Below are 12,428 nucleotides of genomic sequence, written 5' to 3'. Positions count from 1 at the left end.
CCCTACACACAAATATACACGTACTCAATATACTCAACAGTTTTGAATAGTCTGCTTTGTGTTATCCAGCTTGCAAGGCATTAATTGGATATTTAGCAAGTAATGTAGCAATGCTGATGGAAGCATCAAACATACGACTCCCATCTCAAGTTGGCGCGCAATATATATACGTGAGGCATATCCCAGTTCTCAGCGCCATTGATGAACTGAGTTGTTTACTCTCTCTAGCTCAATGGGGCCGTTGTGGGTTTTCTTCGGTGCATTCGTAATGGCAGCCACCGCAGTTCATGTCGCCGGTCAGCAAGAAGGTTGATTCCTCAACTCAAGTGCATGGATCAGATCCATATACTAAAACGTTCTGTAGATATTTCATTATTATTATAAATCCAAATACCCGGCTTTTGATCGTATTCTAACTCTTTTCATCCTGGTTGTGTAATTTGTGCCATCAACAATCAGGTTTCTTGAGCATCGATTGCGGCCTGGATGCCAAATTCAGCGGCCGCAGGGACACGTACACAGATATCGCTTACGTCTCCGACGGTCCGTACGTCGACGGCGGGGAGAACCACAGGGTAGCCGCCGAGCTCGATACTACTGACACAAACGAGGACCTCCGCACGCTCAGGAGTTTCCCGTCCGGCCTACGAAACTGTTACACGCTCCCAACCAAGAGCGGCGCCAAGTACCTTGTCCGGATGTTGTTCTTCCACGGGAACTACGACGGCAAGACGGTCGATTTCGACCTACACCTTGGCACCAACTACTGGGATACGATGTCGGTCGGAAACACGACCGACGACCGCTACTCGTGGTCCGAGGCGATCTTCGTCGCCTGGGCGAGCTGGGTGCCGGTGTGCCTGGTGAACACCGGCAGTGGTACGCCGTTCGTCAGCACGGTGGAGCTGAGGCCGCTCAGTGCCTCGCTTTACCCGGACGTCACCATCGACGAGTCCATGTCCACGTATCAAAGGATAAACACAGGGGGAAACTTTACTCGGTATGTATGAAACTCTGGCTTTCTTCTAATCTAATGCTACTTAGGAGTACGCAAAGTCTTTTTCGCGGTTCCGGCATGTGCCGGCAACCATTTCACCACTCAACAGCTGCTTTAAGATGCGGTCCATGAGGAGCAATTATTCATCTCATTTTGCTATACAAAATAAATACTAGATCAAATACAGCTATTGGCCCACTCCTTTTGTCCTTACCTCGCATGCATGTATCTGATACTTCACTCTCTCTGTCTTTTTTCACACACATATGCATCTGTCTCTTCTCTCTCTCTCTTGCAAATAAATTCATAGACATTTTTTCATCTTGACCAATTTAGAACATTTATATATTTTAGAACATAAGTTTGTTTGTGAAATAATTTATATATTTGAACTCCTAGCGCCAAGACCTTGAGAAGTAAACCAATTTTGGATATATTTGCAACACATTTAAATTTAACGTTTCACATTTCGTATGTGAAGCAAACCTATTTCACTTGAAAAATGTGTTTTTTGTGAAACAAGACAACAGAACTGAAATATTGGTTTTGAAAGTGAAAAAAAATTGAAACTGAAATGTCAACTTGTGGAACTGATTATTTGAAAATATGTAATAGTTTAATTTGAAAAGAGTGAAATATGTTTTTTCAAAATAGTGAAATAGTTTATCTGAGAAATGTGTAGTTGAAATATATGTTTTTCTGTGACACAAGCCAGTGTAAATGGAAACGTAGTTTATGCATTATGAAGTAGTAACCACAAAATGTGAAATTATAATATATCATTGTGAAACAGATTAATTGAAAATAAAATTTTTGAATATATTTCAAACACGTTGAAATTTCAACATTTCACATTTCGTATGTGAAACAAACCTATTTCACTTAAAAGATATGTTTTTTGTGAAACAAGACAGCGAAAGTGAAATATTGGTTTTTGAAAGTGAAAAAAATTATGAAACCGAAATGTCAACTTGTGAAACTGATTACTTGGAAATGTATAATAGTTTTATTTCAAAAGAGTGAAATATGTTATTTAAAAAATGAGCAACTGAAATAGATGTGCTTTTTTTGAAACAAGCCAGTGAAAAGAAATATATAGCTTCTGAATTTTGAAATAGCAACCATAGAAAGTGAATTATAATGTATCATTTGTGAAACTGATTATAATAAAATGTGAAACACTTTATTTCAAATAGTGAAATAGTTTATCTTAGAAATGTGCAGTTGAAATATATGTTTTTGTGAAACAAGCCGGTGTAAAGTGAATTGTAGGTTCTGAGTTATGAAATAGTAACCACAAAAAGTGAAATTATAATATATCATTGTGAAAGAGATTATTTGAAAATAAAAATTTTGGATATATTTTAAACACGTTTAAATTTCAATGTTTCACACATTTTGTATGTGAAACAAACCTATTTCACTTGAAAAATGTGTTTTTTGTGAAGCAAGACAGCGGAAGTGAAATATTGGTTTTTGAAAGTGAAAAAAAAATATGAAACTGAAATGTCAACTTGTGAAACTGATTATTTGAAAATGTGTAATAGTTTTATTTCAAAAGAGTGAAATATGTTATTTAAAAAATGATCAACTGAAATAGATGTGCTTTTTATGACACAAGCCGGTGAAAAGAAAAATATAGCTTCTGAATTATGAAATAGCAACCACAGAAAGTGAATTATAATGTATCATTTGTGAAACTGATTATTCTAAAATGTGAAACAATTTATTTCAAAATAGTGAAATAGTTTATGTGAGAAATGTACAGCTGAAAATATACGTTTTTTGTGAAACAAGCCAGTGTAAAGTGAAATGTAGGTTCTGAATTGTGAACTAGTAACCATAAAAAGTGAAATTATAATATATCATTGTGAAACAGATTATTTGAAAATCTGAAACAATTTATTACAAAAGAGTGAAATAGGTTATTTGAGAAATGTGCAATTGAAATAGGTCTTATTTTTTCGAAAGAAGCGAGTGGAAAGTGAAATGTTGGTTCTAAATTGTGAAATAGTAAGCACAAAAAGTGAAATTCATTGTTCACATTTTCAAATAATCAGTTTTACAATCGTATATTACAATTACAATTTATGTAGTTATTATTTCACAATTCTAAAATATGTTATTGGCTTGTTTCACATGTTCTGAAGTGAAATGTGTTAGTCCACACACCAAATGTGAAATGTTGAAATTTAAATGTGTTTGAAATGTATCCAAGATTGGTCTAGTTTTAAAGGTCTTGGCGTCAAGAATTTAAATATATAAATTAGTTCAAATACGAACTTATGGTTCAAAATATATTAGTGTTTTTAATTTACTAATATGAAATAAAGTCTATGGATTTGTTTGCAAGGGAGAGAGAAATGACTGATGCATGCACCTCCTTCTCTGACAAAAAGTAGTACTCCAGGACTGCTAGACTGACAAAAGTAGTACTATGGTGGTGGACCAACTACTGAAATACCAATATTTCTTAAACAATGAGAACCTTTTATACAACACAAGAGTTAATATATGGTATGAAGTGTCACCAGTTGATAGGCTAGCTGGTTGCCGGTACCTACCGGAAACGCGCAATTTTTCGTTTCGCGTAGGAGTACTATATGTTGCCCTTTTTTCATCAACTATACATACTTTTCATTTCTTTCATAAGGCATACAATTATACTCAAACCTAAATATGATTTTTCAAACAATTTTTGTCCATTTTTACATGCACTCGTGGTTCAAATTTGAGTTATATTGATTAAATGCCTAGAAACACACTTAATGACTTAAATATAGTAAATGAGATCTGAAAATTGCCAAATTTGAACATGAAGGATTCTATAGTGTAAGTTGAATGTACAAAAAAATTCAAGGTCAAACAATGAATGAAATGTCAATTCGCCTTCAAACTTGACACATTCACTATGGAAGTCACAATTCGTCCTAGGAGATAGCTTGATTTCTAAAGAGTGTACATCAAAGTTTGTGAAATCTTCTCAAACTTTTACCACACCGAGGTCATATCATGACACCATACCAAGTTCATGTTTTTGGGACTTCATTTATATTTCTAGAATTAAAAACCAATAAACTCCATGTTTGTGGTTGACTCTAACCATAGAGATCTTTGAATCTATTTTCCATTTCTTGTATAAGTCATATAAATATTCTCAAGATCCCAAATATAAGTTTACAAACCATTTTTGTGCATTGTTTCATGTAATCGTAGTGAAAATATGAATTATATCCATTAAATGCCAAGAAGTGCACTTGATGATTTAAATATAGTAAATGAGCTTTTAAAATTTCCAAATCTGAACATAGAGGGTTCTATGGTTATGTTTAGTGTAGATAAAAGTTTAAGGTCAAATGATGAAGGAAATGTCAATTCGTCTACAAACTTGACGCATTCACCCTCGAAACCACGAGGTATCGGTTTGGTTTCTAAAGAGTGTACATCAAAACTTTTTGAAACCTTCTCGAGTTTTTACAACAGAATACTGAGGTCATATCATATACACCATGCCAAGTTTCATATTTTTCATACTTTATTTACATTTTCTAAAATTTTAAAACGAGTAAACTCCATGTGTGTGGTTGACTTTTGCCCCATAGATCTGTAAAATTTGTTTTATTGTCTTGTACAAGGCACAAAAATATACTAAAGACCCTAAATATGATTTTTCTAAATCATTTTTGTGCATCTTTTCATGTACCCGTAGTTCAAATTTGACTTATATCAATCTAAAGCTTAGAAATGCACTTAATGGCTTAAATATAGAAAATAAGCCCCAAAAAGTACCAACTTTGGACATGAAGGATGTTAGGTTGTATGTTGAGTTTAGAAGAAAACAAAAACAATGTCAAGTGATGAAGGAAAAATTTGCTTTCAAACATATCACGAAAACCAATTTTCTCGAAAAAAAAACTTTTGTAAGGCCTCACATATGCTTGCAAAATTGTGTGCTTCTTATGGCAGACTGTTGATTTCCTAAAATTATGTGCAACAATAGAATACATCGTACACATTGTTTTTGCAAAAACCGTGTGCAATGTATCACACATGGTTGAATTTTTAAAAGGTGTGTGATAATAGGCTACATCGCAAACACATTTTTTTGCAAGAATCGTGTGCAATGCATCACACATGGTTACATTTTTAAACCATGTGCAATGATAGGTCACATCGCGCACACATTTTCCATAAAAATTGTGTGCAAGACATCATACACACATTTGTTGTGAAAACTGTGTGCAGCGCATCACACATTGTTGCGTTTCTGACCTGTGTGTAATATTGCGACATCGCACATTCTTTTTAACACATTGCACACGTTTCGGCTAAAAGGTGTGTACGATGTGTACATCACACACAATTTTTGCAAAGCGAGTGTGATAGGGTGTCTTAATAACACCATTCGGCACTAGTAATATATCATTTAAAATGAAACATTTGAAGTTCTAGTGTTATATTTTGGGGACATACAACTCATGTTATCTTGGTAAAATTATTACTGAGGATAACACATGTCACCTGCAAAAAAAGGGATATCGCATGCCTTTCTGACCAGAGACGATGAACTCCCTCCATCTAAATATATAGGGCATAATATGTCTTTTGAGGTTGCCTTCGATCATCAGTTACACCAAAAATATATGATGTGCATGATACATAAACCATCAAATTCGTACTTAAAATGAGTTTACACTGACCTATTATTTATATTATACATCTCATATATAATCTTGTCAATGATCAAAGTCAACCGTAAAATACGTATTGGATCTTATATATTTGGATGAAGGTAGTAGCAGATTCTGACAGCACAAGTTCCGTTAAAGCTGTAATAATTAATGCAGAACTATTTTACGTTTCATACACTGTAATAAATCTCACAAACGCAAAAAAAATCACTCCATTGTCTCACTGATGGGTTTTCATTTCCATGAAGGTTTCCTGAGGATCCTTACGACCGCTACTGGAGTTCGAGAACCAGGTTGTCATGGGCAAAGCTTTCCACCAAAGACACCATCGAGCAGGACAACGTCTTCGCGGTGCCCAGTCTGGTTCTTCAGACAGCCGTAGCTCCTATCAACAATGCCACGGTGCTATATGTCAATACATGGATATCATACAAAACATCATTGGAGTTTAAGTTCATCTTCCATTTCGCCGACATCCAAAACACCCAACGTCGGCGATTCAACATATACATGAACAACGAGGACTGGTACACGAATTACAGCCCCCCATACCTGGTAGCTGATCATGTGCGTAGTTCTAAATGGTATAAGACTACGGGCGGCGAGTACAATTTCACTCTTGCAGCCACCAATACATCCATGATGCCTCCGATGATCAATGCATATGAGGGATACACACACATCCCCCACGACACTCCGAGGACATTCTCCAAAGACTGTGAGATAACTCCCCTCTACCTATAGTTCCCTACTTAACTCGCTTGTCGTCATTCTAGACAATGTTGGGCATTGGTTCCTTCTCGAAAACATATTGTTTACTCCGATCAACCGATTGGTACACTACTCTACTTTTCACCTCTTTAGCTTCACCATCACTAATTTTTCCAAAATAATATGTGTTTTCATAGTCTTTTATTAAAATGTAGAAATAAAAAGGTTGGAATAGAATGTTTTTCTTAATTGTGTCGGTTTATCCCTTTGACGCCATATTTTGAGATGATAAAAATGTCATTTTATCAAAAAAATGTGTTAGCGCATAGAACATCATATTTAGGGCAGTGTACTTTTTTTTAACCACAGACTGTAGAAAAATTGTTCTACAGTATTTAGTCATTAATAAGAAACAAAAAAGTACAATATTTACAACAAAGACTGCCACTGAAAAATGATAAATAATAGCTCAACCAATTCCTGTTCTTGGGATCATGAGATCATCTATTAAACATAATTCTTAACATACTAGCATCATAGATGAGCACCAATCCATTGTTTCAAACTATTCAAATGTTTTGCTCCAACGGCATAAGATCTTCCTTGAGCTGAACTTTGTTTCTGAATTTTTTTACCATTTCTTTGGAGAGAGTGTACGATTAGTTGATACTAATTAATTGACATTTCATTTTCAATGTATATCTAGGCATGGGAAATTAACAAAAATAATTTACCAATAAATGTACGGATCTGAAGGAAAGTTTCGCAAATATTCTTTTTAGTGTCGCTGTTTTTTTGTTTTGGATTACAATGAAAGTATGGACATGTCAAGAAAGCAACCATTTGCTAATTAGGACATTCAAGCACATACCCATAAAAGAAAAGGAAAAAGTTCTACTTATCTTATTACATGGACACTTGAAAAGGGAAACTAGTCTCTATGCATAGCCAACGAACACATGCACGGTGTGGACATTTTGATTCATCCACATGCACATGATGATTTCATCTGATTTAACAGTGTTCTTTATATTTTGTAAATGTTGTAACTCTCAAACGCATATTGGAATTAAGGTTCGATTTCACCATTGGACCTGTGGTGACGAGCTCTGCAAAACTTGACCACATAACAACATGTTTTGACGATTTTTTTGTGGACTTTAGTGCTACGAGAAACAACCCCCTGCTAGCTTCACCTTCCATGATGTTAGTTGGTCTAATGCTATCGTAAGTTGGCTACCGATGACCAAGTAGCCTAATGTTACCCTTACATTTTTATATTACGACCAGTGAGTAGCCTAACATTATCCAAACTTGCTTCTATATCACTTTCCGATACGGCAGGTGTGACATCTAGACCTTGATGGACCACTGATATCAACAAGATGCACCTTCTTTTCTGGAAGCTAATCTCCAAAGTACCTCCAAGTTAAGCATGATTGGCCTCGGGTAATTTGATGAGGAGTGGCCGAAAAGTTTGTTCACGGATGCGCATGAGTGAGGACAAAGTGGTAACGAAAGACATGTGTTCGTTTGTGCACCCAGTGCACATAGGAAAATGAGACCCCCATCCGAACGTCTTGGAAAAGCATGCAACAATATTGTTAGTTCACACTGAAATGTGCATAAAGTCGACGAGGCGCGGTGGGGCACTCAAAATGTTCTGTCGAAGTTTCTGTGGGGATCTTAATTTTTTCCTAGACCTATACTTTCTTGATGCATGTGTCCGAGTTTTGTAAAATAAAATAAAATCTGGATGTAGTTGACCTAACGAACCATCATCAAATTGCGTTGTTTGTATTCGGTGATCAAACAAGTTCTTCACATGGATGATCAAAATTTTAGTCCTTTTTTTTCACTTTGCGATGGTAGTTGAAGCAATGATGGCTATCAAACAAGAGTATGGAGTAAAGAAAAATTGGATGGGTGATCCATGTTTTCCAGCAAAATATCGGTGGAATGGCGTTAAGTGTAGCGATGTAACTGATAACACGACGAGGATAATATCTCTGTAAGTATTATTTTGGTGGTTATTCAAGTTTCGTGTGCTAATATGCAAGCTTTCCCTCATATGTTGGAATGTTAATCTTCATGCAGAGACTTGTCCAATAATAACATGAGTGGGTTGGTATCTGATAACTTCACACTTCTCACAGAACTCCAATTTCTGTAAGTATTAGATAATGTGTATAACTATGTATATACATATTTCTTACAGAAAAGTTAGGCTTCTTCATAACCAACATGTTTCCACTACTAAGCACTCCATCCTGATAGATAATTAGTGGACGGTGGGGAAGCGTATAAAAGTGCACAAATATTTTCCTTATCGACAATCCATACAACTCTTATCTGACATTTCCATTTATCATGAATTTGGATCCCTTTCTACCTATAGTGATGAGTGCAGAAAACCAACATGATCTACTTAAGATGACTTCTGTTTGGAATTCTTGGATAGATTTAGTTGCAATGTTTACGATACTAAGAGCATTGTTGAGTTTCTAAACTAGCACATATCACTTTCTGCAGAGATTTATCTGGCAACACTCTGAATGGACCAATTCCATATTCCCTTTGTAAAGTGAATGCAGGATCGCTCGTTTTAAGGTTTGGATTTTCTTCCCCAGGTTCAGTTTTTGTGATCTTTAGGAAGCTGACTACTTAAGATTGCTTGTTGTACTAAAGTAACACTGAATTGGTTGTCTGATGTGATTTCACTGTTTTTAGGTACGAGTCTGGTGAAGATATGTGCAACAAAACAATAAGTTCGACTCCATCAAAAAATAGAACAGTTATAATAAGTATTTCAATAGTGGTTCCCTTGCTGGTAGTGGTTGTACTTGTTCTTTCATATTTTATCTGGAGAGGGAAGAGAAAGCCTAAATGTGCGTTGCTCTTTTCTTTTAATAACACTACATCCATTGATTATTAAGGTTTACTATATTCAATATTTTTGTAATATAACTGGCATTTGGGCATCCAGTTTCCGTACAGGATGCTCCTAGAGAGCAAGAACTTGAGAGTGCCCTTGGAAGTACAAAAATTCAGGGTGATCACCTGCAAAATACCGAGAATCGACGATTCACATACAGGGAGCTCGAGAAGTTTACAAATAAATTCCAACGGTCCATTGGTAAAGGAGGTTTTGGGCTCGTATACTACGGCCGCTTAGAAGACAATACTGAAGTTGCTGTCAAGATTCGTTCTGAATCATCGTCGCATGGTCTTGACGAGTTCTTAGCAGAGGTACTTCTTCCCCTGGTTCATAATTTTTTTTAATTGAAATGAAAGTTTGCCAAGTAACTATTTTCTATCACAGTAAGCTTACATGCGCAAACTAAGATATTTTTTCCTTTGTGCTATGTCTCGTTACATATATAGGTCAATAGCTTGACAAAGGTGCATCACAGGAATCTAGTTTCTTTGGTTGGTTACTGCTGCGAGAAGGAACATTTGGCACTTGTTTATGAGTACATGTCCGAGGGCAATCTTTGTGATCATCTGAGAGGTTTGTCCGTTAGCAAACTAAGTGGTAGAAAATTTGTTGTTGCCTTAAAATTCCATACAAAATATATATGCATTGTTTGAACTTAAGGCATATATATCTTGAGTGCCTTCAATTTATTTATCTAAAATCGTTTGAGGTTGTCTATTCCTTTGAAGTTCTTGTAATCATCAGTAACAGCTAGTAAGGGTATCTCTAGCAAAACACCTATAATCTAGCCCCTCAAATGCCTCCTCAATTCTTAACTCCTCAAATTTAAGGAGTTAAAAAGTAGTGTTCCGAGCTTAAGCCCCTAGAAAATTTCTTTGCTAATTCTTCTATCTTTTGGTTTACATACTCTATTTCAACTAGATATGCACATATATTAAGTCCAAACTTGATATTTAGGTTCACGCAATTCAAGAACACTATAAATTAAAAGTTTAGAATTTTAATTATTCAGATTCAAACACACAATAGGGTCCGAGTGAAGTAATAATCTAAAGAAAGCATGATAAAAGCACAACAATCAAGGTTATAAAGTGTCCACAACCGCTCAACAAGATCATCTTGAAGCTGCCTCGCTTCTTGAAGCATTCAGGTCATTATGACAGTCATGCAACCCAAAGAATGAATGGTGACTACATTGGTCCTCTGATCTAACAGACTCAAGAATGATGGCTGGATTTTTTGGAATGCCCATTGTACTGACCTTTCCATTCCGCATGACAATTCCTCCATGTCCAGTGCATGCAATCAATTGATCCAAGCACCCCTACCCATCCTCGTTCTTTAATCAACCCAGGAGTCTCTCTATGCATGTCTTCATCACTAGGTGCCCTTGAGTACTCCGGCCCGCCGTCCTCAATCACGGCTTGTGTGAATCTTCGAACCACCTCCAGGATTGTATCTTCCTCAATGCGGACATACTCATCAATGGCGTCGGCCGAACACCCAAAGGAAGCAGTAGAAGAGCCACGACACACTTCATCAATTGACTCACACTTATTTCTCCCGATGCACTCCTTCTAAGTTTAGACAAGGGATCATGATCCTCAACAAGTTTTTTCAGTGGTGTTGAATAGACTTCAGTGCATTCAAAATCTCCGCCGAAAACATTTCTCTGGATATGTTGCATTGGGCGCAAAGTAATCCTTGACAAGTTTGGCATGGCCTTCTGCCCTATCACGATTGACATACAAATGGCTAAACTGTCATCCTAGTATTGGCCTCTTCATATCCTCGTGAACTGTCCCGACAATGGCCATCTCAAAATCATCCTCCTCCTCTTCCTCTTGCTTGGATGAAGAGTTGTTGAAGAACATATCCCTTAACCTCTTCATCTACTAATTGAAATCTTCAATGATGAATTTGATTGCAAAAATGAAAGAAAACATTGAATAAAGAAAAATAATCACATAGGCGATTCGCTGAACAGTTGACGGACGGAGGACGTTAGAGCTCCTGTCGACGTTGTTGCGACAAATACTCAGATTTGAAAGCTTGGATGGTTCTCCTAAGAATCTTGAACATCGATTTAACACAAATAGGAGTTCGGCTGGATGCGATCTTTTGAGAAGTTAAGCCCTATTATGAGTTCGGTTAGAGATTCTCTAATGTTTTCTTATATTGCTTTTTCTCATCCAAAAACAAATCCATTTTGCTAACTGTTGGCTGACAAAGTTACAACCTTAATGCATCTATTTTATTCAATTTTCCTACACAGAAGACTGTGTAAAGGAATTGCGAACAAAGAAATATTGCATAAATATATGAACATTGACATGTAAAACTGTTGATACAATTCTGCTCTAACTGTTACCATGCTCATGTATGAAGGGAAAAATGGTGTTGGTGAACCCTTGAGCTGGGCGATACGTGTACGAGTCATGCTCGAAGCAGCACAAGGTATAGTGTAATGGAAAGATATATATAGCTCTCTCAAGTGAATGTGTTATAGATGGTCTGCACTTCTGTTCAGTCAAGTTTTGAAGGACTTGCTATGATATGTGTAGGCCTGGATTATCTTCATAAGGGATGTAGCTTGCCAATAATCCACCGGGATGTGAAAACCAACAACATTCTCCTAGGTCAAAATCTAAAGGCTAAAATAGCTGATTTTGGACTATGCAAGACCTATCTTAGCGACATGCAGACCCACATATCAACTAATGCGGCTGGGACAGCAGGATACATGGACCCCGAGTATGTCTTTTTTCTACTTCCTCCTTTTTTTAGTCTGCATATAAGATTTGGTCAAAGTCAAACTTTAAAAAATTTGACTAACATTATAGAAAAAATATCATCATCTACAATACTAAAGTTATATGTCATGAAAATTAATTTCATCATTCATTTGATAATGTTAATTTCATATCGTGAATGTTGATATCTTTTCCTACAAAGCTAGTCAAACTTTACAAAGTTTGACTTTGACCAATTCTCATATGCGAACTAAAAAAACGAAGGGACTATATTATAAAATTACGTACCTGTTCCTCACAGATGGCATTGTTGCTTTAATCCAAATTAGGTTTACTAA

The 12,428-nt window shown here is 36.2% G+C and overlaps 1 protein-coding gene across 1 annotated transcript in view; it reads left to right on the top strand.

Moving 5' to 3' along the window:
- Positions 1-214: 214 nt before the first annotated feature.
- Positions 215-12,428, top strand: part of LOC119308921 (probable LRR receptor-like protein kinase At1g51890) — a 13,427-nt gene continuing 1,213 nt past the window's right edge. The window contains exons 1-11 of the mRNA XM_037585077.1: positions 215-308; positions 460-1,000; positions 5,937-6,406; positions 8,272-8,410; positions 8,497-8,568; positions 8,932-9,009; positions 9,130-9,287; positions 9,386-9,648; positions 9,784-9,910; positions 11,726-11,794; positions 11,902-12,091. Of these exons, the coding sequence (XP_037440974.1) occupies positions 233-308; positions 460-1,000; positions 5,937-6,406; positions 8,272-8,410; positions 8,497-8,568; positions 8,932-9,009; positions 9,130-9,287; positions 9,386-9,648; positions 9,784-9,910; positions 11,726-11,794; positions 11,902-12,091 (2,183 nt within the window). The 5' untranslated portion in view covers positions 215-232. The remainder of the gene's footprint in view (positions 309-459; positions 1,001-5,936; positions 6,407-8,271; positions 8,411-8,496; positions 8,569-8,931; positions 9,010-9,129; positions 9,288-9,385; positions 9,649-9,783; positions 9,911-11,725; positions 11,795-11,901; positions 12,092-12,428) is intronic.

Source organism: Triticum dicoccoides, chromosome 5B (genome assembly GCF_002162155.2).
Source record: "Triticum dicoccoides isolate Atlit2015 ecotype Zavitan chromosome 5B, WEW_v2.0, whole genome shotgun sequence".
NCBI lineage: Eukaryota > Viridiplantae > Streptophyta > Magnoliopsida > Poales > Poaceae > Triticum > Triticum dicoccoides.
The sequence above is the reverse complement of the archived record's forward strand: the minus strand, read 5'-3'. Positions and strand labels throughout refer to the sequence as shown.